Source organism: Rhea pennata, chromosome Z (assembly GCF_028389875.1).
Source record: "Rhea pennata isolate bPtePen1 chromosome Z, bPtePen1.pri, whole genome shotgun sequence".
Classification (NCBI taxonomy): domain Eukaryota; kingdom Metazoa; phylum Chordata; class Aves; order Rheiformes; family Rheidae; genus Rhea; species Rhea pennata.
This window is the reverse complement of record NC_084702.1, coordinates 10,568,536-10,595,008: the sequence shown is the minus strand read 5'-3', so window position 1 is coordinate 10,595,008 and position 26,473 is coordinate 10,568,536. Positions and strand designations below refer to the sequence as shown.

Genomic DNA, 26,473 nt, shown 5'->3' with positions numbered 1-26,473 from the left:
CCCGCCTCTGCATGCCTCCACCCAGGCAATGCCATTCTGCAGCTCCTGTAGACTGGGACTCCTCCATGGACTGAAGCTGTAAGAGCTCTGGTGAAAACTCCTGCAGTCTGAATACTAGACAAAGATGGCAGGACTTTGGCAAGTAATACTCAGGCTCATCAAGCTTTTTTTCTTTGTCAGATAAAATAATTCTGCAGTTTTCTGTATAGGCTGCTTGCCTATCTCTCCTCATGCTTTGTGAAGGCTCTTCAACACCAACAGACCCTTAGTTTTATCCCTGCTCCTTCAAGCACATTATTCCATGCTTTTATGTGATACAAATACTAGTTCATCATCAGAGAGGCCAGAAGATATGTAAGATTGAAGCCAGGCCTATTTCCGGAGAGGGGACATACTCATGTACTCTCCTTATTTTTAGCAGAAGACAGTGGGTAAATCTTAGCCAGCACGTTTTTCATTCAATCTGTCCCTGGACACTAACAGATGGTGCTTCCTTGTGCCAAGTGCTAATGCACTTTACATTGGCACTCGGTGTCAGGACACATAGCCCGCCAAGTCTCTGCTAAATCTGATGATGCTGGGGAAATTGATAATAAACAGCTAGTCAGGGACACCATTCCAATATTCCCTCTATCTCTAAGGCAGCAGAGAAGTTGCACCAGTGCAACTACGTCAGCCACTCTCGTCAGTGGATACCAATTCAAGGATGAAGGAACTTTGTTTGGGGAACATGGGGTCCTGAGGTAATGAATGTAAGTATGTATCTAAAGATGGAAGAAGATCCCTTTGGTTCATGGGGACTAGATTTGTGCTTAAAACTAGACCTTGAGAATCTTGATGAAACAGTGCCTTAATGCTCAAATATTTGAACTATGACAATTAATATAACTATATATATATATATGTATGTAAAAATATAACACAGTGGGGCAATTCTGTTGCTTAGCAATACTCTTTGAGTATTACACCTGCTAAATTTAGTCTTACAGGACAAATGGTCTACTTCCTATGGTTAACAATCCTACATATAATAAGGTCACCTGCAAAAGAAAATTACATAGACTCCCCTGAGGAGTTCACTCTGTTTTACAGGTTGTTGTGTTTATTCTTTGAATACAAGCATCCAAAATTCTTGAGCAGTGAAATTTGTGTTTCTTTCCACCAGCTGTCTCAGTGCCCAAGCTTCTTTCTTGGACTGCTCAAAGCTCGGTATCCACATCTCTCGGAGGGAAGCCCAGCCTGTGTTTGAAGATGAGAACCAGAAAGCTTCAGGTTTGGGGCAGCTGAGGTGATTAACCTGAGCATTCCAGCTCTGGGGCAGCCATCCCTGCAATGGAGAGAAATAAAAGGAAAAGGTTATTAGGAACCCTCAAAAAGGGACTATGTTAGCAAACCATGGAGCAACCTCAGCGACATTTATCTTCCCATCACAGGCTCCAGCCATGTCCTTGTGGATTTCTCATCCCTTCCTAAACCTTAATAACTTCAAATGATTTCTTGTTCTCTCAGCTGCCAACTGACCATTTAACATACTGCTCAGATTGCCTCCTGCAAAAATATGGCCCAATGGTGTAAGATAGCACTAGGATACTATAACCATTGGTCAGTTCTGGATACAAAAATTATTTTGATCCACACTGATAACTGAACTGATAAAGAGCTTTAAAAAATGGCTGTTGGTTCTTAGTACCTAAGCCTGGAAAACTTAAAGGAATGCAGTAATTAAAATGAGTGGCCACCAGATCAGAAGTGTACATAGAGTGAGTCGCTTCAGTCTAATTCCAAGTAATGCTATGTTTATACCAGCAAAATCCACCTCAGCTAGCAGCTTCTGGACAGTCAACAGCTCTTACAGCCTTCAAAATGGCCCTTTGGGGTCATAATTTAGACCCTCACAAGACTGCTGGGCCCTTGGTGCTGCACACCCTTGTAAGAGAGCCAGTCCCAGGTGGTCTCTCTATCAGGATAACTTCCAGAAGATTTAGACCTGGAGAAACACGGCCAACTCCTCTCACAAATACTCAGCCTGGCTTAAACATTTATGTTCAGCCAAAAAATGTGGCCACAGGCAATATTTTGTTGCTACAGGTTTGCATGCAACCACACACGCATAGAACCAGAGAGTCAAGGAGTATTTAGACTGGGAAGGATTTCCAGAAATCATCTAGTCCAACCACCTGCTCCAAGCAGATCTAATAAGATCTGGTCACTCAAGATCATATCCAGCATCCAGCCAGGTTTTGAATATCTACAAAGATGGAGTTCCCACAGCCTCTGTGGGCAACCTGTTCCAGTGCTTGACCACCCTCAGGTAGTCATCTGAAATTAGTCACTAAGTCAGCTACCTTTTATATAGCCTGATAAACACCTCCTCCCTAAATAATTCAAACCTTTTTCTGAGATGACCACCAGCTCAACAGTCAGTATGGAAGAGCTCCAGTAACATAGCTGTACCAGGAACACATGCCCTGGCCAAACATGATCTTCTGCCATCACCTTTTGGTATGAGGATGCACAACCCAACAACACTGCAATACCAGTAGCTGCAGGCTGCCCAAAACTCTGATAATCAAAGTTCATGGGGTAAATCTGAACCTAACATAATTTTAAAACCTTCTTAGGACATAAGGACAAAGTTACAAGTACCTTTTCTTTCCTCCTGATATTTTCCCATACTCTGTTACACACCATGCACTCAAAGGTGTCAATGTAATTGTCCTGGGTGATATCTTGCACTCCCCACTTGCGTTCCTTCATTGCTGTAAGTAGTCTGGGGTTGGAAATATCCCCTTTCAGCTTCCATTCAAGGTAAGCCTCATATTCTCTGTCATTTGTATCCAGTGTCTTGATGTAGTGGGCCAGCTCCCGAGGATGTGCAAACCTAGATACCAAGATCACACTCTTGTTACTAGGAAGCCAGTCTACAACGCTGGGAGAGCCATAGTACACTGGTACTACTCCCAATTTCAGTGGCCGCCAAAGTTTTTCAGTGATGTAGTCTTCACAAATAGCATTTTCAAAAGCAAGAATGAACTTGTACTGCGCCAGTATTTTATAGAAGTTCCCATCATCCATGGCTGATGGATTTCTGAGATGCTGAGGAAGGTCTCTGTTATGCAGACATTCCCCGTAAGAGTCTACTTCAATGTGGCACATCAGCTCACGCACATAGCTGTCCCGATCAGAAGGAGGGTTGCAATCAGACTGCACATAAACAAGCGGTGCAAGCCTCTTCCTCAAACTGTTCTTCTTCTGCAGGGGGATCATATACCTCAAGGACTTCAGAGCTTCTACACCCTCAAGGTATTGGGTGGTCAGCGGTAGGTGTGAATGACGGCTAAATGTTGCAGTGTGATTGAATAAGGTGATGGTTGGTTCATGGAAGAGCTTGTAGTTGTTTTTTGGTGACTCTTCATGGAAAAGAGCCCAATCATGATGGCCTTGACGAGGGAGGGGTAGGCTGTCTACACTGAAGTCAGTACCTAGACAAAAACAAACAGTGTTTATTCTGCCCCATATTAAGACGTCCTGCTGAAGTATAATGACACAAAAACATTTTGAAGAGGTCTGCAAAATTCACTGGGCTGAAACACAGCCTTCCTACTCATAATTAAGCAGTTTTTGCCTCTTGTCGCATTGTCTTTACAAAAAATGCTTACGTAATATGGTTATAATCACTTCAGATAAAAGTATTCTGATGGAATCTTAATATTTCCACTGAAAGCCATAGTGGGATAGTGGTTTAGACTTTGCATGACCCAAAAGAAGAGACACCCATTTTGTATTTTACTGGACTTGGTGTCATCATGAACTGTTGTAGATTATTTAAAACAGCACTTAGCTGGTCAATCCTACCTATCAAAAAGACAGTTTTGGTTTAATATCAGCCCCATAGTCATTTTTGATGTCACTTACGACATTATAAACACATAACACAAAGAGGGTAATTCATGTGTAAACAGAGGACTAGCATAATGGATAAAACTGGCAGCAGAAAAATCTGGAGAAGGTGGATCAGTACTTAACACTAGAAATGGTTTACTTTCAGGTCATACTAGTTCTAAGGCCTCTTATGTCAAAGGCTCACTATCAATTTCATATCTTAATGCACTGATAAGGAGGCATTATAATAAGATGCTCAGTCATTTGGGTATATTAATAAGGGAGCAGATGCTATTGCCTCTGTCTATGATGTCAGCAAAATTCAGAGCTGAATTTGCTTCCGGTAACAAAATACCAGAAAGGATGCTAAAATATTGAACAAGCTTAAGGAGAAAAATTACAAGGATGACTTGAAATCTTGAAAAGACATTATATTATGGAGTCTTTGGAAGTCAATATTTTAGTTCATCAAAGAGAGAATAAAGAGATGATGCATCACAGCTGCCTAACAGAACATACAGGAAATAGTTTCTAGTAAAAGATGGCTCATCAAAGCCGAAAGTAGAAAAACCATGCCTGAACTCTAAGAACAGACCACTCTCGCTGCTTGCACCTCAGTAGGACAGTAGAGGAGCAAAGATTTTGGTGGACTGGTTAGGTCAAACCTAAAAGGCTTTCTGAAAAGCTGGTCCGTGCAAAACTCGAAATACTGATAGCAAATCTGATCCTTTCCCTTCCATACGGCCATGCCACTCTCATCTGACTAGCCTGACTGCAGATTAAACATAAAGGTAACAAATTTCTATCAAGACAATTCTTCAGTGTCTTAGCACCAACGTAATAAGTGGTTTTGACTGAAGTGTCAGCAATGATTACATGTAACTTTTAGTCAGTATTGTCAATCAAAGGAAGTTCACAAACCAAAACAAACACTGAAGAGCTAGTTTGACCATCTTTAGAAAACATCACAAAGCCATTCTCTTGGGACAAACCACTCTACTGTCTCAGTCACACTTGTAACCTTTGGTGCCTTTTTCTACCACTGACCTCAACCCATTGACTGGAAAAAAAAAGGGGGGGGGGGGAGGAAGATGACAAATTCTCACGCAGAATTTTGTTAAAAATTCTAATAAAGAAAGAAGGAAAAACATGCCAAATGGTCTCTGCAGAGTCAAGATGACTCCAAGGGGACCTTACAAAAGAAACAAAAGACTTCACTACTGCAAGTACAGAAGGATACTAGGATGCAGCACATAAGACCCTCCAGTAAAGCAAGATCCTTCACAAGCATCAGGTGGAGGCACCAAAGGCACTAAATTCACTTAAATATTTGACATTCTTTTTTCCACAAAAGCCTGATTCCAAGGCTGCTGGAGTCTCAGCACTGAAAGGATGAAGCACTGTGCCACTTGCTGAAAAATATTATTTGCATCCTCTGTTTTTGATGTGTGGTCGTGATAAGAGAAGACAATGCAATTAAAAGTGAATTGCATTTTCAGAGGAGTAGCTTGTAAGGCCTATTCAGTTTTGAAAACACTTTGTTCCAAGTGATGCCAGGAAAAGAAGCAACAGTACACACAGCTGTTAATGAAATGCTTCGAATTGAAACCATAGTTCTGCAGGTCTCTTGTGTGTTTGTTCCCTTCGCGAGGCAATATTGAGGGGGGAGGAGACAGGGAAGGAAAATGTACAAAAGAAGAGTGGGACAAAGAAAGGGATGAGACAAAGATAAAAGCGGAATATGTAAAACTTACCAACCAAGGAGAGAATTAGACAAGGAGAAACTTAGAGAAAAATGCATTATAGATAAAAGCACATGAAAATGACTGATTCTAATATAACACTTAATCAATCTCAGCCTAGCAAGTAGACAAAAGCTTTTAAGGATTAAAGGGAAGATAATAACAGCATGTTACCTACCCTGCAAAATGAAGAAATTAATAAGCTTATAAAGGGATAAAGCAGCACAAAAAGATTATAATTATGAGCAATTTCAATTTCCAAACTATTATTAAGACATCTTGGATAATTGGCAAAGTGCAGCAGAGTATGACAGATGCTGTCAGGATCAGTTCTGCATCTTTGGAGGTGTCTTTCTCTCATGATTCATAATTGGAGTACTCAACTCCCCAGCACAAAAAGGTTGGATACTCCCCATTCTTAGAAAAAAAGATTTGAAGCTCTGACAACAGGGCACCAGCTCCCTCTAGGAGGCCCAGATCCAGCTCTTGATGTCTCAGTTCCTCTCAGAAGCAATAAGGTTGGTAGCTCATGGTACAGACAAAATTCTGTGACGTATGTGACTTTGAAAAGATAAAGTTTGGAAGTCTGCCAAAGGGTCTGAAAAATCTAGAAAGTAGGTGCCACCTATCACTTGCAAACTGGAGATAGTGGCACTTGACAAAGTCATCACCCACACCTATGGGCTTCCCAGATGAGGACAATAAATAGAGAAAAGCTGCTGGGAAGAGGTGTTTCTAGCACAGTAGATCTGCTGGAGAACGTGTATAACCTTTTTTTTTTTTTTTTTTTTTTTTTTTTTTTTGGCTTAATATTCTTTTCAAGATTTAGACCTTTCATCTCCTGACTAGTTCACTGACAAAATATTACATAAAAATGAATGCACGTTCTCTGGAAGGTGAAACTGTGCCCTGCTCCAACCTCAGCATGAGGATGCAAATGTTCAGGTTTTCACTCATCAAACTGTTGGAGAGGGAAGTTCTGGAACACAAAACTGTGCCTTTTTGCAGCCCTACTGCAAAGTACATCAAGGGCACAGTGTGCGTCTATGTTACTGGAGGAGGTTAGTACAGTTGCAAGCTTTGCTCTTCTGCATTTCCTGACCTTGTGTGTGTGTGTGAAGCTTTTTCATCTTAATGCAGCATTGTTTTTGCTTTCAATATCCTTATGTCTGTGGTTTTTAACATTGTGAGATTGCTTGCTGTTGTTTAAAAATAATGAATATTTTTGCATATTTTAGTAATTTTCTTTACGTTTAATTACAAATCAGCATGACTAGGAAAAGAAAAAAATGCTAGGAGAGTCTTTTGCCTAATATAAATAATTCCTTAAAAGAACATAAGTAAGTCATGTCCATAATGTTGCTAAAAATGAAAAGTAACAAAGTTCTGCTAATAGTGGAGCAGACAAACAGAATTACTGCCAGACACCAAAATATTAGACTTTACAGTTTTCATGTGATTTGAACCTAGCTTTCCTTGTTTTTAACTGGGTCAGCTTCTCGATCCTTTGTGGTTCTTCCTTCTCTTTCAGACTGTGCTATCAAGAGACAACAGTGACCTACTTGGAGCTATGAGAAGGCAAGTGATGAGAAGTTTTCAGTTCACTAACAAACTGTGCTAAAGGCCTTTCTTTCCTATGTTTCCAACTCACTTTTATCTGGCCTTAGTGAATGAGGATTCAAGACTGTTTTGTTTTGGTTGGTTTGATTTGGTTTTTGGTTTTGGTTTTGCTTTGTTCTTTTTCTAGACAAAGGAGCTAAATATACCAGTCACAGAAACACATTTGTCTTTGTTTTTCCACCTAAAATTCAATTTTTCTTCTGAAAAGTAGCTCGGGGGGGGAGGAGGGAAGAAGTTAAAACCCACTTCTAAAAGATGTTTCTTGTGAGTTTTGTAGACTAACTTTGCAGTAGGGTACTGACTCACTTTACAGGGCAGAGCACACCAGTCCTGAGAAACTCCTTCAGCGTTAGAGAAGCCACGCAACAAAGGTGCTCTCAGTAACTCCATAATGTCACTTCTAGAGTTGGCTATTACCACCAGGACAATGTTTCTGAAAATGGGGAATCTTACGCAGCACAGCCAGCACAGCTCAGACAGTTGTACTAGCTGCTATTCCCTGTGAAGAATCAATAGATCCCTTTTACTAAGTTCCATTTGCAGTCTGCTAGCAACCTCTTGGCAGAGAAGGCCAGGCAGTTGCACAGTTACAAGTGAGGGCATTATTTTAAAACAAAAGACTTGCAGAAGTGTAACAAAGCCCTTGCAGAATCTCTGCAAGTGGTCACAAGCCAGAGGACTGGAAAAAGCTGGCTTGATCTTAGACTGTCTTTTCAGGACTTGGCAGCTAAAGGAAATGATCTTTTCTCTCATAAACAGGGAGCACATGTGATTAGAAAGCAGCATGAGACAAGGCAAGATGCACACGGTCACTTTTCAGAACACCACTGTATTGAATATGCATCTCTAGATTGCTATGGATGGTTCAGCACCAGGCAAAGTTTAACAACTTGAACTTTGTAAGTTTTGTTCCTCAGTGATTTCCACCTAGAGTATTTCATATGTAAGAGAAATGATGGGACAGAAGGGTAGGTCACACTTTTCAAAAGAATCGTCTCCTTACCATAGAACAGAAATGCTCTTGTCATCTGATGGTGCTGGTAGGTCCTGTTGATAGTAAAGAAACAAACATCCTCTCCACATTGTCCCAATCTCCCTGTCTCTCCAGTCAGGGGAGACCACCAGAGCAGGATGGGGTAGTGATTTGCATCAGACTCTGTCCTGAAGTTTCTGTGGAGTTCCTGCTTCTTAAACAGAAAAGCTTGTCTCTCCTCAGGCTTTAATAGGCCACTCTGTAAACTGGAGATTACTGCAGCCTTCTTCTCTGAATTGCCCAGTTCAGTGATAACCTTCAGGGAAAAGTACATGCATATATCACACAATGTAACTGTCATTAGCCAGGACACTCTCTTGTCAAATCAGAGTTTGAATATCAAGCACTAAATAAGCCCTCACATGAAGTTTCTGTCAATCCAGAAAGTGGATATATTTCACTGACTGCAGCCACTGTCCAGGTGGCATTACAGCAGAAAAGGGAAAGCTTTGATTTGAGCCTGTAAGGAGACGGGAAATACTTTTCTGTATAGAGGTATAGCCAGTCATATATGACTTAACAGTATAACTTTTACTTTCTCCCTGGAAAATCATGAAATAGTGCACAGCCATTCAGTAGCCAGGCTTCTTCTGGAATAGGCTGTAAAAAAGCATGAGGTCTTCATGTCACTGTGTGGCTATCTGTGCCCAACCCACCTCTAATGATTTAAACCATATCAAATGCTGATGGGTCTTAAAGACAGTCATGTTCCTACAACTTCTTGGCCAGTCAGAGGAGAAAAATCCCCTCTACACCTGCAAAGAAGGGGGGAAAAAAAACTACCATGAGCCATATCTTGTAGATCGGAAATCCAGTGAAGAACCTTAAAATCTCTCCACCCATGGGAGAGGCTTGTAACACTGCTCACTATCAGCCATGAGACATGAAAAAACAGTCCTCAGTAGCTATGGTGCCTGTGAAACCACAACTCTTCCTCGCAAATAGTACCAGTAATAAAAGTGTTCTTGGGCAGAGAAATCTGTTCAAAGAGGGTAAGTGAAGCAGCAGAAATGGTGAAAGCAGGTATTGCTGCAGGATACACAGCAATTGCTCCTGGTTTTAGTGGGGCTAAAACCTTCCTGTTAAGTTTTTTGTGTGTGCATCCTCCTGGATAGCACCTAATACCATCCAACAAACAGCTGCAAGAATGACAGGGGGAACTATTACCCACCAGACAGCTTTGGCTCACAGCACTTTTACTTTCCAGATGGCTCTGAAGGAGGGTATTGGAAAGTGGGAGAGTGTTGTTTATACTATGTTGGTTAAAAGCATTTATATTCCCTGATAGCTTTATTGCTTGCATTCATTTTGCTGTTTGCTGTGTCATTCACTCTCACTGTGCAGTAAAATACAGTGATTGTAACTAGACTAAATAGTCTCTGTGAAACACAGTATACTGGGACTGCACACGCAGGAGACTGTGCAGAGTGCAGCTGTACAGAACAATGTAGAAAACACTCCCATACTGGCATGTGGACAGGATACTGGCTGACGATGATTCACATGTCTGACAGTTCAGCAAGGTATAGCTATAGTGACAGAGCACTGGACCAGGTTGCCCAGAGAGGTGGCAGAGTCTCCTTCTCTGGAGATATTCAGGGCCTGCCTGGATGCAACGCTGTCTAACATGCTCTAGGTGACCCTGCTGAGCAGGGAGGTTGGACTAGATGGTCTCCAGAGGTCCCTTCCAACCTTACTGATTCTATGATTCTATAATAATATAATTCAAATAAGTCTAGAATTACCACATTTCACAGTTTCTCCGGGTATGTACTCCTTTTCTACACATAAATTTTGCCTTGGCTGAATTTAAGGAGTCTCTGTATTTGTACAGAATTTCTGGCAGCTTTCTCTGAACTCCTGGGGATCAAGAGGTCCCCACTATATCCACAGCTCATGGGGATGAGTCTAGTACATGGGTATGAGGCCTCCCTAGTAAAAAGCATCAGGATGATCCTGGACAATTCATTATGCAGTGAACACTCCAAAACATAAACCCAGATAGACACAGGACAGCTCTAACCAAAACTGCTGAGCTGTGGAGCTGCAGTGGTGTGACAAACCCCACCAGTAAAGCTCCTACTTACTAGCATTGTTCCCAGGCTAGAGTATCCACACTGCCATGGGATGTTCTGTTTCAAGGAGCAGAAAAAAACAGGCCATTGAGGTGACAACTACCCTGAAGAATTGGTTCCAGTTTGGAGCAGGTACTTGCCCTAGGAGAGCTGAAGAGCACGCACTCCTGTCTCTGAAGCTCCTTCTCAAGGCTCCCCTGGGAGTTATCTGAGTTACTGGTTTGAACTATGAGTTCAGTTAAGGGCCCAGCCCAAATGCAAAGACTTCTTTGGGGTAGATGCTGGTCTTCTGATGACTAAAGTCTCTAAGTCCCATGACTACAGGCCAAGGCTGACTCAGTTTGTCTAAAACTTGCCCTCTTTTACTTAAAGACTGGCCCACGCCAGCCATAATTAATATGCCTCCACATTGATTCTTCTCTTGGATATTTTTTATTGACAAGCTGCTGGGCTTCCCTATGCCAAGAATGGCCACCGAATCAGGACTGCGGGACAGACTTCCTGTGACCACTTACTAATGTGGTCAAAGATCTTCCTTGGCTGTCAGCCACAACAAAATGAAACAGGTCCAGCCTTGTTTTCCAACTTCAGAAATTCAAACACATGGCCTTGAGGCAATGCTGGGTGAAGACAATGCAACAGGGCAGAGCACACCAGTTCTGAGAAATTCCTTCAGCATTAGAGGAGCCATGCAACAAAGGTGCTCTCAGTAACTCCCTAATGTCACTTCTGGAGTTGGCTATTACCACTAGGACAATGTTTCTGACAGCATTTATTTATGCAGATTACTCCTAAAGCATTATCTAGTACAAAAGATATCTCTTGCCTTTAACAATCTTTCTGGTCTGCCAGAGTTGTATCACATTTTGAGTACAATCACATGCAGCCCTCTCCCCCCCTTTTCCCTGTACCTGGAGTGTCATCAAGAGGAAAAAGGCAGCTGTAAAGCAGAAGCAAGATGCCCATAGTTTCTTTCTCCTGATCCTAATCATGGTAGATCTAGGTGTCAAGAAGGCCAACTAGTCTAAAATCTTCAGCCTTTGCTGCAATGCTTTCCAACTCCATCTTCAGTCCTCTTCATGGAGACAGTTGGTGAAAAGGGAACAGCATCAAGACCATTCTTCAAGCTCAGTGATTGACTTTATATCTACAGGTAGCTTTCTGCAGGTGCCAGAAGCATTTTTTGAGCCAGGTGTCTGCCTTTAGCTAAACCAAACACAAGACAAGGAGCAGATATTAAACATCTCTGCATTGAGATCCAAAGGCAGTTAACTTGCACGGGGAAGCAGGTGGGAAAGCCCTCTAAACGGCATTTTCATTACATTTCAGATAGCAAACTGCAAGGAAGTTATCCACTCCCCCTCCACCCCACCTGGACTTGGAAGCTAGTGAGGGTTACATATCCTCTTCTTGCATGGCACACAGCGTGGACGGGGGCTCATGGCCTGGCTCAGCCTTGCATGGGGAGAGCAGCCGTTTTTCTAAGTTTCAGGTGTGCTGCTCCTCAGCAGACTCTAAAACAAACAAGCAATGAAGGAGTATCCCTTGGGCTAGCCCTGAAAATGCTCTGGAAGTGAAGCACAACTTATCTGGCCTTGGGATTTCTACACAGAAATGCTGAAAGAGTCTTCCTGAACTTTCTCACATGGAGAAAGTAACATGCAGCGCACACACAAACATTCTCCAATCTCAAACACATTTAAATTTCAAAAGCTTCCCTTCCCCTGTAATCTACTTCTATATTGGTCTAACTCTCCTCAGATAATGCTTCCCCTTGCTTGACTCTTCTTTTAGCCTTCACAGAGCCCTACAATTTTTCTGCATGCTGGATGCTACTCCTCGAAAATCCCAGCTCTTGACAGTAAGAATAGGGACAAGTTCCAGTTTCAGCTTAGAAAAAAGGATGGGAGAAAGGTTAGACTTTAGCACTCAAGGCAGAGGAGAAAAGTTTGAAAATATGAGTACTCCAAAAGCTCAGAAAGTAGAAATAAAAACCATATTTTTTTAATACATTGATAATTTTATACATCTCTTTTGGAGCTGTGCCTCTGTCACACAGATTGGTTTTTTTTTCCTATGAGAAAAAAAAGGGTGTGTGCAATTGTTTTTTTCTCCATATGCCTATGCCTAGCAGCTCACCCACCCACTATCCCAATCCCATTCAAAAAGTTCCAAAAATTGAAAAAAGAGAGTTGGGTCTCAAAGCTACTAATCACATACTACCCGTGTACAGCTGTCAGCTTGAGAAAAAAGGCTGATCCTATTTTTACCTCCATTGCAATTTTGGCATTGACCCTTCCCATCAACCACCAGAGGAGCCTCCTCAGAAAAAAGATGACAAGAAACCATGCTGTGGGGGGTCTGCTCTGCACAGGACAACAGCTTTTGAAGGTTTTGTTTGGGCACCAAGGTCCACTGCTGGCTGTTTAGCAACTTTGAAATCAGGTAACTTCTCTTAGTCCCTGTATGCTCCATGCTTCCTGCATTACAGCCAAAATGTGAGTACTGAGAGGAGAAGGGGCTGAATTCTGCTCACAACTATGTTGGTCAAAATTTACCTAGGCAAGCACAGGAGCAGTATCTACAATACCACACTATACATGGCAAAAAGAAGATGGAAAAAGCTGAAAGATGTTGAAAACGCCCCAGATACAAATGTAGTAATCTTGCCATTTTTAGGCATTTTTCTAAAGGAGGAAACTGCCCACAGCATGGGCGTGCTGTAGGAATTCCCTGAGGTAATGGCTTCATTCTTCTATTTGCAGTTCAGCACTTTTACCCAGCAGTGGGTTCTTGTAGGTAAAGCTGTGCAAAGCTCTGTCCTGGCCCAGCTCAGCTTGCAAAGCTTTCCTGCCACCGCCAGGCTGAGCAGAGGCCCCAGCGATTTAAGAGGGCAGACGGATAAATCAGCTCCCTGAAAATCCTCCCAAACTTCCTATCAGATAACCCTGCTGCCTTTCCTTTCTGCCCTGCCTCACTGCATGCCCCTGGACCCGGCAGCCCAACGGGGCTCTCCTTTCCTCCATTCCCCTCCCTCGTGCTCACCCCGTTTCGTGGCCTGTGGCTGGGGGCTGCCCCTGGGGCAAGTATCCTGCAGCGTTGCGCACGCACACACGCACACACACACTCCACCGAGCCGGGCTGTTTTCCTACTTACCCTGCAAAAATTCTGCTCCCGCCTTTCTTTCGCCACTGTCCTTGTGCTGTGTGTGTGCTTTTTTTTTTTTTTTTTTTTTTTTTAACTTCCACTTTGTGCATCTCCTCCGTGTGCGGAGAGGGAGAGGCGGCGTTTGGCGAGCGGAGCACGGGGCCCCCGCAGGGGTGGCGCTGGCCAGGCAGCATAATCGGGCTTGGGGAGGGGGGTTATTTTATTTCACAACAGCGCTGTTTTAGCTGGTGCTGTCTTCAAGAGGACTTAAGATTCACTGTTTCCAGCCGGAGCCTTGTCATAAAAAGAAATGTGTCTCAGAAGTTGGGAAGTCTCTGAGCGCCTGGCAAGCCCACTGTGCTTCCCAGAGCAGGCAACCCGTATCCCTCGGGCTCAGAGCTGAGGCATCCTGAGCACAAAAATGACCATGCCTGAGACAGCCCCTGGATCTTTATCGTACAGAGATATCCTGGTGAAACTCTGTAGAACAATCAGGAACAGTCCTGCCTGGCAGGTCTGTGTTTCAAGACATCAGCCACCCCTCTGCAGTTTTTAGCATTTGTTCTTTGTACTAAAAGACATTTGCTCTAAAAGGCTGCTTATGGTGGCTTAAATGCTCTATCTAATGCCTTCACATGTCTATGCCTATTTACACATACATACCTATCTGATAGATGCAGACATGTCCATACATAATTGTATTCATACACAGACACTGGAAAGCACCCTATTTTATGCTTCAAATGTTGCAGGAAAAAAACAGACAAGAATGAGAAACCAAGCATATAACAGCTCTGCCTCTCCCCTCTGAAAAAGGATGTTCAGTTCGGAGGGGTGGAGGGACTCCTGGGAGTGGGCAGTAAAGAGAGGGGATGGCCCAGATCTGCAGAGCATGGGAGGTGCAGGGGACTGGAAGAACCCTGGGGGTGATGTGGAGCAAACCCGAAGCACCACAGTGAGATGCATTAGTGAAATCAAGTATACAAATGTTCTACACGCAGCTCATCTCCTTATTCTGAGGTGGGCCTTACCTGCAGCCTTCCTGCTGGGCAAAATGGGTGAAAGCCCCACTGATGAGCTAGGCCTGAGAAGGCGGCTAGCTCCCCACATCATCTCTTCTCACAGTGCTCCTGTGTCCCTCCCTTTTCGGAAAGTGCTGGGACTGTCTGCAGATGCCTGCAATCAGGAAGAAGCACACCCAGGACTGAGGGCCCACGGCGAGTGAGAAAGGAGAGACACAGGAGTAGCTGTCTGGAGGCAGGACGGAGGGGGCAGCAGCAGTTCTGGCCAGGGCACAGAGGGTGAGGAGGCAGCAAGGGCTATGCCAAGGCTGACACGAATGTATAGGCACTCCCCGAGGGACAACAGCAAGATCCTTTGGGTTTTGCATCTGGCCTTGCTGGGTACCCTGCCCTCTTTCTCCACCTCTTTCCTCCTCCACCCTTCCCCACAGCTATGCCAGTGTCAGCCCTCCAGAGCACGGCCCTCTCTTGCTGCATATACTGCACCACAGAGCTCTGATTTCTCTGCAAGCTACTAGGCTCTTCCTAATGCAAACATCAGTAATTCCCAATGCCCTGCTCAGACATGGACTAGAATTTACTCTCCACTCTCTCTTCAGAGGTTTTGTCACATCTCTTGCCCTATTTGTGGTTTTTTCTTCCCAAAAGTCCTAGCTGCTGGAATCACATTTTTAAGCGGAAGCTTCAGACAGGGTTTTATTATTTGTTGTAAAGTGTGGAGACAAATATTAGAACTGTAACAAGAGTGCACTCTGCTGACTCTGAGCCAGGAGGTAGGTAAGAAGAACCTTCAAGTACTATCTCGTAAGGCAGACTCAAGCTTTTCAGACCTTGCTATTATTTTTAGAGTCCTTCAGGTTGATAGGACTGAAGCTAGCATGCTGGGAGCAGATCACAGCCCAGTAAATTAATCTGAGCAGCTGGGGACTGATCAGAGGCCTGTTGCAGCTTATGGAAGAATTTGCCTTGATTCCATTAGATTTTGGTCTGGTCTCTCACTTCAACACAACCTTCACTTGTACTTCCTTAAGTCAGAGCTAAAAATCTAGAATGGTATTTAAAACTCAGTTAACCTTGCGGCTTTTAAGCTTCCTCAGTTTGCAGACTCCTCAGTTATTTTTCTAAAGGTACAATTTCTTTGTAATGAGTTTAAGCCTCCTGGCAATGTGTTTACTTTTCTAAACTACCCCCATCAAAGCCTTAGAAGCAGTCCATCACTAGCAATCCACAATGGCAAACTGAAAACAGAGAAGCTGGCCCTGATGGCAGCAGGATGACTACCACATCTACTGTCCTTTCTTAGACCAGCTGCCTACAGAGAGGCCTACTGTTGTTTCTTGTTCTGCTATGCCACTCTGAGGAAATCAGCTCCTACTGCAGGATCTGGTCTGTCTGTAATTCATGTTACATAGCTGGTAAAAATGATACCAGCATGAGCAATGGCACTGACCACTACCTGGTCAGCATGTTCAACTCTGGCTTTGCTTTGGTGAGCCTTCTTAGGTGAAGAAATACAGCCGACAGCGATGCATAGTGCCTGCGGTGCCTTACCATCAGTAATACAAAGGCCCTCCCATTTGCAGCTTTATAGCCTTTCACCTCAGCCGCCATACCAGTGTTTTCTCAAAGCCTCTGTGGCAGTGTTCCCTTGTGTTCCTGGCACTGTTGGTCTCATGGTCCTGCACCTGCAAGCCCCGACACTAGTGCTATGTCAGATTCTCATGGGAAGCAGCTACCACCAACATGAAAAATATCTCCCTTTCCTTCGCTTGTTTTGCAGGTTTTCGTTGACATTAGTGCAGCTTTTTTGTCACACTACAGAGAAACAAGAATAATACCAAACACAGTACGTAAGTTACTTAAACAGTTGATAAATGCTACCCAACTACACAGGCACCCAGAGATCTGACAGCCGATCACCACACAACGCCAACACACAACGCAGGTTCCCCATGAAAGTACCCTGTGCCCGGGGAAAAAGCACGGCCCCGGGGCAACCCGCTCGAGCAGCGGCGCTGGGGGCACTAGCTGATCTCCAGAGGTCCCTCCCGACCTCAACCCTTCTGTGATTCTGGGAAAATCACCACCACCACCACGACCACTTTCGCGGCTGCCCCTGGCCCCGCGGCGGCGAAGCGCGCCCAGCAGGCCAACAGCCTCGGGGCACTGCGCATGCTCCGCCGCCCCGCGCGGCCGCTCTACCCCCGCCGCCACCGGCCGTCTCGATGGTTCCCCCTCCCCCGGAAGCTCCGGGGAAGGGAAGGGCGCGGCGGAGCCATGGCGGCGGCGGCGGGGAAGGCGGCGGCGGGGGCGCCGGAGTCCGGGGGCGGCGGCGACGAGCCGGAGGGCGGCTTCGGGCAGCTGCTGGAAGAGGAGGAGGAGGAGGAGGAGGGCGACGATGGCGGCAGCAGCTACGTGCTGTACAGGTACCGGCGCAGCCCGTGAGCAGCCGCGGCCGCGCTCGCCGCCACCTGTCCGTTACAGGCACGAAGGCGGTTGGCGGCGGCGTTACGTCGGTTTGCGTCGCGTTACGTCACGTCACGTCTCACGTCACGTCACGTCACGTCGGACTGCGCGCGGGCCCGGAAGTACCCGGGGTAGTACGAGGGAGCGCTGCGACATGGCGGCGGGGCTGGAGGGGGACGCGGCGCCGCGGCGGCCGCCCCTGTTGCTGGGGCGGGAGGAGGAGGAGGAAGAAGAAGGAGAAGGAGAGGAGGGCGGCGGCGGCTACGTACCGTACAGGTGAGCGCGGGGTGGGGGAGCGCCCGGTCGGCCTCTCGTAAGACGCTAACGCGGCTCTGTGATAGCAGCGGTGACTGCGTTTGCTGCAGGAGGATTGTGTGCCTGTTGTTTTTGGCGGCTTTTTATGTTTTGTTTTTCTTTGAAGAGAGCTGACAAGAAAAACGTGTGTTTGCAGGGACAGGAAAGAGTGGGCAGATATTGAGCCTGTACCTCAGAACGATGGACCAAATCCTGTAGTTCAGATCATCTACAGTGAAAAATGTAAGCTTTCAAACGTATTGTGCACTGAACACTTAAGAAGAGTAAATTTGTAGATGTACTTAATATTGCTAAGGGAAGAGTCTGGTGTTTAGTGTATATATTTCTAGTGCAGAGCAACACTGAGCAAATTAAGTTAGTATGAATTAGGACAGTTGTCAGTGACCTTTTTGTCCAGAATCTATAATAGAGTTGAATCTTTACCTGAAATTTTATTAGCTAAACTTTTATTTTAAAGTCATAAGCTTTGAAAGTGAATATAGGAGGTAGTATTGTTGGAGCGATGCTGTGAGAAAAACCCTACAAAGAGTTAACAAGACTCAAGGACAAGGGAGAGGGAAAAACAGTACTGCAAAGGGTAACCAGCTCTGACCGAATAACCGTGATGAAACCACAGCTCTTTGAAGAATGTAAGAGGTAGGCCAGGCAAAAACAGCAGAATAACCCAGAAGTGACTTTAGGTTCATTAAGGCTGATTAACATATTAAACTACACACCCCTAAATGAATAATGAGATGGAAATGACATGATAATGATGTTACTGCCTCTTCTCCACTTCCTATGCTAATTAACAGCAATATTAAAGTGCAAATGCAGAGTGAATACCTGATGTAATGGAATTGTAACCAACAGAAAAAATTGTATAAAGTACTCTCTGAAAAGCATGTATAAATAAAGAACGAGTAGGGAAGAAGATGTGCTAGCTTTGTGGATTTACCACCTAGCACCCATCTCTGTGCAGAAATGAGATAAACAAGTATCTCAACACTCTGTGTTTATTGGTTGCTTCCACACTGGGTAACAGAACCCAGATTTGGGACAACAGGTTCACATAGTAATGCAGTTGCGTGCCCGTGAGTAGAAGAGAGATCTGTGGAACTAATGGATGTGGGGAAATACCATGACTAAGCAGGAAGCTACCTTTCTGACTGTTTTGGATATTATTCAGAAGGTGTATTTTAATGCATTTCTGCAGCTTTTCAGTTCACTAACCATATTATTAGAGGTTTCAATAAACAGTGCTGTCAGAGCAATATGTGGCTATAGTCTGCAGGAAGTATACTTGAAGTATGCAAAGTATGAAGTAACTTCAAAGGGTAATTAACTTTAGCCCTTAATCGAGCTGCTTTCTTGTAGGCTTAGGTAACATGCTGTTATCTGTTTAGTTCAAGATGTATATGATTACTTCCGGGCCGTTCTGCAACGGGATGAAAGAAGTGAAAGAGCTTTCAAGCTAACTGCAGATGCCATTGAGTTAAATGCTGCAAACTACACAGTATGGTAAATGATAATGTTGCAATTATATCTATAATCACTTGATTGACAACCTCTTATGTATGTAGTATTTCTGTTAGTATATTCAGGGTAGGAAGTTATATTTACATCAAAGATATTGGAAGCTTCCAGCAGGCTTTTAAACAAAGTCTACGTTCGGTATTTTCCATGTGTTATTTTGAGGGTGTTAGCAAACAAGTTAGGATTAGCCACACAAAAAAGATTTTTTTGAAATTAAATCATAAATCATTATCTGATAGTGTAGCCTTACCAGAATGTTGAATGCACATTCCACTAACTTCAAGACATTCAAAAGCATGATAGCTACTATTTGCTGGGTTTTAGGAACTATGCAAATAGTTGCATAGTTCCTAAGTAGTGTATTTTAAAATAACCATCAGTTTAATTTCAGGTAGATAACAACAAGAGCAATGAGTTTCTGATACCCAGGGTAGGGCTTTTTAACGCTTGAATACTAACATGTACCTAGAGTATGTTGGGGGTTTTTTGGCTAACTTGCATAAAACCAGAAAGTTGGTGTTATTTTAAGCATATGGCCATAGCTTCTGTGATGATCTAGCTAGTGATGTGAAAGTTACGACTGCACAACACAATATGTTACTGCTTGTATTCCAGTTGCTGCTAACTGTTCAATAATTGAATGGCCTTTAGCAGAATTGGATATGTGGTATAATTTTCTTACATTCTTTTTGACTCTGTAGCTGTTAGAAGAACCAAGAACAAAGGTTTCTTTATATTCTCCTTTGCAAATTTTACAAAAGCCCTGTCGCAGTGTTTGAATGCTTGACTCTTGTACAGGCATTTCCGGAGAGTCCTCTTGCAGTCTTTGGGAAAAGATCTCCATGAGGAACTTAAGTATATTACAGCTATTATTGAAGATCAGCCAAAGAACTATCAAGTCTGGTAAAAAGTACCTTTTATTTTCAGTTCTTTATGTTTCTACAGAGAATTTTTTTTCCTTATCTTCAATAAGTTGTGACCAATGATCATAAAAGTTAGCATCCTTCCTTCTAGCACAATGGCAGTGACAGGAGTTAAATGGAGTTGCATGAGTATCACGGCCAAAGTCCTCTACTGCAGTTTGTTTTAAACATATGAATATGATGTGACAAAAAGGTCTTGTTTTCTTTTAACTTTAATTTTCAAACTATCAAAATCTGATAGAACAAAAATGCCTGATGAATTAACAAAAAAATAACAAATACAAGTGAATGTATTTTCTTTTATTGGCACTTGGAGTTTGCTTACCTGTTGTTTGTCCCAAATGAATGGGAATAGGGGAAAACAGCAGTGTTCTGATTACTAGAGAACTTAACTAGTATTACAAAATTTTATTCTGATGAGGATTTTGTCCACAAGTTTCAAAGTGGGGACTTATCAGCTCAGGTAAATGTAATTTATCTAAAAGGAGATGATTTACCAATGTATATGTGGCACATAAGAATTTATTGCAATATGTTTCCATCATATGTTTCTCAGAGCCAAGTGAAATGTTTTGGGATATTTCACTAGAAGTATTCAACTAGTACTTTTTTTATGCATATACACACATATATATATATATATAAGTAGTATAGTTGTTAAGTGCTGTTTTAAGACAGGCCATACATTCCAATAAAGGTTTTTGGACTATTCTAAAAATAGCTTCCTCTGCTTGTCATTAGGCATCACAGACGTGTATTGGTAGAATGGCTGCAGGATCCATCTCAAGAGCTTGAGTTTATAGCTGACATTCTTAACCAAGATGCCAAGAATTACCATGCCTGGCAGCATAGACAATGGGTTATTCAGGTATTTTATCCATGGAACTACTTTTTTACTAAATATCCTCCTTGGGTTGTCGAGTTTTGCTTCTTAAATGCAACCTGAATTGCACTCAGCATTTTGATCCTTAAAGTTGAAGGGAAAAATTAATTGCATTTCAGTGAATGGCAGGAGTTAGCTATAAACTTACCTCCTAGCAAGTCATGAAGGTCTGCTGTTGGCTACTTGCTTTTATGTGTGTGAGTTTAATAATTTGCTGTTAGCATTGTTTGTTAGCATTGTTTGTAGCATGTTCCTGGTGCACCTTCTTTATTTTTCTTAGTACTTTGAGCTGATTTCTTTAAAAAATTAGGTATCTAAAGTGCAAAGAACTTAGAATCAAGTAGAATGTAGAAAGATATTTTTGATTTTGTCTTTCTTTCTGCCTTCCCTTTTTTAGGAGTTCAAACTATGGGATAATGAACTAGAATATGTAGACCAGCTTCTGAGGGAGGATGTTAGAAACAACTCTGTTTGGAACCAAAGACACTTCGTAATTTTCAACACCACTGGTTATGATGATCCAGCAGTCCTAGACAGAGAAGTCCAGTAAGTAATGCTGTTACAAGCATTCTGCATTACATGCAGGCAAAGGGATGCTTTCACAGATGTTGAATCTCTTGGGCTTGTTCTCTTCTGTTTTTAAAGCAGCATTTAGGCACACTCTCATGGGTGGTAAACCAAGTGCCTCTGCACATGTAGATATGTTCAGTACCGCTGACCTGTCTGCAAGCTGTGCTTACCTTGAATAAGTTAATCTTATTTGGCTTTTTGCCATGCTCTTTGCTTTGGACACGAAACTGCCGGCATTTTGCAGTCCGCTATTTAAAAGTGGATCATCCTGCTAAAAATCGTGGTGCTAGTGTCACATTAGGTGTACTTACCATTAATATCTTATATCCTACCCAGAAGACTGATCTAGAAAGTTCGGAAGGAGAGGTGCTCTTAGTCCTATCCTAACGTAACTATGCTGAAACTGCGCTAAAGTGCTGTTTTATTTGTACTGTAGCTGCGATGATGTAATAAAAATTTGGACATGGCTTGTAGGAAGAGGCGTCACCTTTTATTAGGCATCTCTTACTACTAGAAAAAGAAACAGACTTTCAGAAACAAAAATGACTGGTCTAAATGTTGACTGGTTTTAAAGAAACACATTCCAGAGCAGTATGTTTGTAATTGAAGACAAGCTGGGCTTCTAGCTATTTGTATTATTGCAGATAGTGTTAAGGGAAATCTTGTTTAGCTTTCATATCTCAGGGCCTTGATCAGGGCTGCCAGTTACAAAACAGTATTTGTCTGAAGTGAAGAAGTAACGAAAACAAGGTAGTACAGGTTTTTGAGAGTTGTGCTTAAGAAGAAAGACTGAGACTTTGGACAGGTTCACTTTAAAGAATGAATAAATAAAAGATCCTTCACTGTCCACTTTTGATGGATGTCTTTGCATACTGATACAAATCATGCTTTTCTCCAGATCATAACTTTTTTTTGAGAATTAATTAATCTGAATCATTTACTTGACTTACGCTGGGATGTTTCCAAATATTTTCTCTCCAGAAGTAAGGTCTGCCTTCTCCCCTTGATCTGCTTGTACATGATGATGCTATGTTAAAGATAATCTCAGTTGAATGCATTTTTAAGAACTAGACTGCCCAATGTTACTATTTCCCAGATGACATTATAGAACTGTGGTTGGTCCACTTGTTCCTGGTTCCACTTGGTCCCACTATCTTGACTGTAGAAGGGTTAAAAAGGTTCAGACTCTTTCTGTTGCAGAACTATTTACAGAACTGATCAGCAGTATTGATTCTCTGAAAGTCAGCTGCGTGCCTGGAGATGCTGTGGGAGAAATGGAAGGTGAAAGCTGTTTTGTGAAGCTGAAATGCAGCTTCGTGAAATGAAATATGACAGGCAACTATTGTTCCTTTATGTTTGGAGGTGGTTCCTCGCTGCTGCTTCCCTTTAACGGAACTGCTGCAGAAGGATGTGCGAGTCTGAAGCTCAGGCTCTGCCCTACTGTGTGTTTGCTCAGGTGCAGCTGTTTGACTTCATAACAAAAGTTCAGCAAATAGGTGTCTTGCAGTAATACTAACATAAGTTGACACTGTGCTGCTACTACACTAGCCCTTTCCAATCCCTCCTTATTCAAGTTCAGACTCGCTGAGCATTGAGACGCAAGCTATTCCTTTGGCATGCCATGAGAATATATCATGTTATTTCTTAGTAGGGGAAGAAGTTAACACTTAATTTTCAGGGTTGTTCATTATTGTACAAAATGCAACAAATGGAAACACTTTGAGATTTTAAACAGTTGTCACAACACCTGCCTGTTTGAGATGTGCAGTTACATTGAAAGACACTTGATCTAAGACCTCACTGAGATGATCAGCAAAATGACTGAAATATAGGCTAGACAGACATGCTTGGGAGAGAGACAGGCACATTCAGGTAATTTCTAACAGAAATGTTTGTGTTTGCATTCATATCCTATTATCTTTTTCTCACAGATACACCCTTGAGATGATCACAGTAGTACCACATAATGAGAGCGCTTGGAACTATTTAAAAGGGTGAGGCATGCTTATCTGTGGGGCAAAGAGAGCATCTGTGGAAAGGGCCTTAAACTGTTTGACTCCTCACATCCTATGTATCGTTGCTAACTAGGAGCTTGTTGCTGTTCTCAGTAGCTTTTCAGTTTTCTCATTAAAGGCTTGTGTACTTAAGTGGCAGGCAGAAAGCTCTACAGGGGGATGATATATTAACTTAATCTCTGTGTAACTTTCTACTTGGTATCTAGCCCTGTAGTCCTAGTGGGAGGATTATATGTGCTTCTCATGCTTTGAGAAACTTGACCCTGTAATTTTACTGGCTTTAAGAGAATAGAGCAGGAATTAATGAGTATGTTTTCAATATAATTTCTGGTAACTATGCTAGCTTCCTATAACTTAAAGCTGTGTTGTTGGTGCATTATATTTATGCTGCTTACTTTTGTTGGTGGCGCATCATATTTATGCTGCCTACTTTCTGCTTCACTTGTATTTGCGTCCCTTATTATAAAACTGATCTCCAAACATACCAGTCGTAACCACAATTTAATTCATAGCACCAAATTTACTAGCATTATGTTTCAAGCCTGTTTACCTTTGTTCTAGGATTCTTCAGGATAGGGGTCTTTCAAAATACCCCAACCTATTGGAGCAACTGTTGGATTTACAGCCTAGCCACAGTTCACCCTATTTGATTGCATTTCTTGTGGACATCTATGAAGATATGCTCGAAAACCAGTGTGATAACAAGGAAGAAACACTAAACAAGGCATTAGAGGTAGGTTTGGAGAGCTTGATTTTTCTCCTCAGACATGCTGTCTATTTCTTTCTTATTTTATCGCTAGACAGAATGGGTTTAATTTTCATAAAGGGAACAGGTTATTTGTTAATCACTGCTGTATGAAGTGTTGAACTTGAAAGACTCTAACTTTTCTTCACTTGGTAGTAAAGGAAAGCTTCTAATATTGCATAAAAAAGGGAAATCTTCAAAAAAAAGTGAAGAGTTTCCCGTGCTAACTTTGTACCACAAACTCACTTTTTTCATTAGTGGAACTTGTCCTCAAAATATGCATACTTACATAGACTTTCAAGCACCCTTTGTACTTCTTAGCTGCCTAAGAAAGCTGACAATTAGCTTAAAAGCCAGCATAAAATCTGGGGACATCAGTAAGGGATGTTGGGCAGCTTTCCCTACAGAGAATAAATGGCTTCTGAAATGTTGCTCCTTATGGTTCCTATTCAGGGAACTCCTTGCTGGGGCTTGCAGTGTAGTGTTTCCAGGAGCACTCTTCATTCCGCTTTCTTTGGGCCAGACCAGAATGAGTGTGATTAGCATCACAGTTCTTGCTCAGAGCCTCTGTGTTCCAACAGCTGTATCTCTCAACATTTGCCCCTTCCTGTGCTTCAGGACCAGAGTCTAAAAGTGAAATAATACTTCCTGGCTTCATATGCCTTATACTGTTCCACTAAGTTTGGCCTTTTCATATATTCAGGCTTTGAAGCTGCTGCTATCAAGCTCTTGTTAAGTAAGACAGTGTCATCTACTTAATAAATGAAAATTGACTAGAACATTTGTGGGCAGCGTTCATACACTATGAATTATGTACATCATGTCCAGTGAGCAGGGTTGACTTCTGTACCCCACTGCTCACCCACATTAAAATAAAACTCAGAGGATACAGAAGTAGCTTTGTGGCACCAGCTCCTGCAGGTTGTGAGAGCTAGACTTAAGCATTGAAAATCCTTTTTGGACAGCCTGCTAAGAGAGAGACCATAAGGAAGTAGCTCCAGTCAATTCAGTTGAGTGCTGAAAGATGCAAGAACAGTATATCTGACCTGTTGTCTTGGATCAAGTGATGCACAGTCTACTGGTTCACTAGGAGATAGGCAAGTTTGTCAGGAGATGACCAACATGCCTTCCAGGACCATCTGCCCCATAATTGCATCTACTTGTGGATTACTGGTATTAGTGGCATCTCAGACTGTGCTTTCTCTGGGTGCGTATCATGTCCTGGCATGTGCACAGCTGTTCTAGTCACAGACAGATCTAGTAGCCACAGGCAAATCCTATGTTGTTTTATCCAAGTTCTATTCTCCAATATACTATTGGTTAATAGGCTGGGGGAAAAAAGAAGGATAGTAGTGGAAAAGAGTTAGAGGAAGCGGTTGCAGCTGAAATAGGACTAGAAAGAGATTTTTGTACACTGCCAGATTGATGGATGACTACCAGTTGGAGTTGATACTAGTTATTTGTTACTAGTCATTGAAAACTATTGCAAAACTTGTGAGTAAAATATTTTATTGCTACAAAAGGAATTTCTAAGACTGGCTGATCTATATAATATATGTATTTTATAAAGATAATTAAGGATTGCTTAATTTTGGTATAACACTTCTAATTCTCAATTCTTTCTCAGTTGTGTGAAATTCTGGCTAAAGAAAAAGACACCATCCGAAAGGAATACTGGAGATATATTGGAAGGTCCCTTAAGAACAAGCACAGCTCAGGCACTGAACAGAGCACACCAACAGATAAGCAGCAGTAACTGAACATGGAAGAAAACAGTGTTAAGCTTTCAAGCTGTTTTGAAGGAGTACCAAGCAGGAGGGCATCTGCCAGTCTAAAATGCTCTGTAGTTTTCCCTGATTATGAGGTATTGTGAAGAAGTGAAGTGAAGAGTGCTGCATAGTCTCTTGGATCACTGCTGCTATTGGTGATGGCTGTTGATGCAGTGAAGAAGCTTGTTAAGGCTTAATAATTATTGAAATGTACCAAATAAAGGACTTACTTCTTAATAATAAGTACATAAAGCTGTACTTAATATTTATAAGGCACTAAACCAGTTTCTCACACTCTGGCTTATTTGCTCTGGGGCTCCCTCCTCCCTTCCTGAAACTGTCATGTGAGATTTTCTGCAGTGATGACTGTAGTAGTTTGGGTTTAGTGGATATAAAGTAACCTAGTTCTGGTGACTACAAGCAGGGGCTGCAGTTGTTGCCATGTGTGAGAACACCTCTGCAACACTGACAGCACATGCTATTGTATGCAACTAACACCAACTGTCATTTTGCAATAAAAATAAATGACTTTAAATATTTGTCTGAAATGTTTTAGTGTATTTTTTATGGATGTGTTTTTTGGATATACGTGGTATATAGTTCTTGAATGATAGATGTTTTTAGGGGTATTACATTGATGCAAGAAAGTCTTTCTTTTGCATTGGAGTAGCCTGACCCCAGATGCTTTAAATATACTAGATGTAGAAGTTAGCCTTGTACAGTCAGGAAGAATGCTTTGAAGACCTTGGA

General features: G+C 42.5%; 2 protein-coding genes across 4 annotated transcripts; one reads left to right on the top strand and one right to left on the bottom strand.

Moving 5' to 3' along the window:
• Positions 1-1,075: 1,075 nt before the first annotated feature.
• FUT10 (fucosyltransferase 10) lies at positions 1,076-13,605 on the bottom strand. Its single transcript, XM_062599677.1, has 5 exons — positions 13,510-13,605; positions 11,264-11,558; positions 8,248-8,533; positions 2,647-3,482; positions 1,076-1,327 (listed from the first exon to the last, which is right to left on the bottom strand). Exons 2-5 carry the CDS (start codon positions 11,342-11,344, stop codon positions 1,103-1,105), a joined length of 1,428 nt encoding a protein of 475 aa, XP_062455661.1. The 5' UTR covers positions 11,345-11,558; positions 13,510-13,605; the 3' UTR covers positions 1,076-1,102.
• A 3,420-nt stretch (positions 13,606-17,025) lies between these two features.
• Positions 17,026-26,271, top strand: FNTA (farnesyltransferase, CAAX box, alpha). Of its 3 annotated transcripts, none has more exons than XM_062599544.1 (9): positions 17,037-17,264; positions 17,410-17,525; positions 18,689-18,803; positions 19,617-19,721; positions 20,483-20,609; positions 21,022-21,170; positions 23,126-23,188; positions 23,771-23,942; positions 25,582-26,271. In XM_062599544.1, the coding sequence occupies exons 1-9, from the start codon at positions 17,143-17,145 to the stop codon at positions 25,708-25,710; spliced, it is 1,098 nt and encodes a 365-aa protein (XP_062455528.1). In that variant the 5' UTR covers positions 17,037-17,142; the 3' UTR covers positions 25,711-26,271. The 3 variants fall into 3 exon arrangements, with proteins under 3 accessions (XP_062455530.1, XP_062455528.1, XP_062455529.1); XM_062599545.1 differs by having other exon boundaries at positions 17,040-17,264; positions 17,440-17,525; XM_062599546.1 differs by lacking the exon at positions 23,126-23,188 and having other exon boundaries at positions 17,026-17,264.
• Positions 26,272-26,473: the final 202 nt, after the last annotated feature.

Coding starts and splice junctions, on each gene's coding strand:
- FUT10 (XM_062599677.1), bottom strand. CDS start 11,344: ATGATTAGGATCAGGAGAAAGAAACTATGGGCATCTTGCTTCTGCTTT. Junction 3,483..8,247: donor AAGAGCATTTCTGTTCTATG/GTAAGGAGACGA, acceptor GTTTTTGTCTAG/GTACTGACTTCAGTGTAGAC. Junction 1,328..2,646: donor ATATCAGGAGGAAAGAAAAG/GTACTTGTAACT, acceptor TCTCCATTGCAG/GGATGGCTGCCCCAGAGCTG.
- FNTA (XM_062599544.1), top strand. CDS start 17,143: ATGGCGGCGGGGCTGGAGGGGGACGCGGCGCCGCGGCGGCCGCCCCTG. Junction 20,610..21,021: donor ATAGACAATGGGTTATTCAG/GTATTTTATCCA, acceptor TCCCTTTTTTAG/GAGTTCAAACTATGGGATAA. Junction 23,943..25,581: donor CACTAAACAAGGCATTAGAG/GTAGGTTTGGAG, acceptor ATTCTTTCTCAG/TTGTGTGAAATTCTGGCTAA.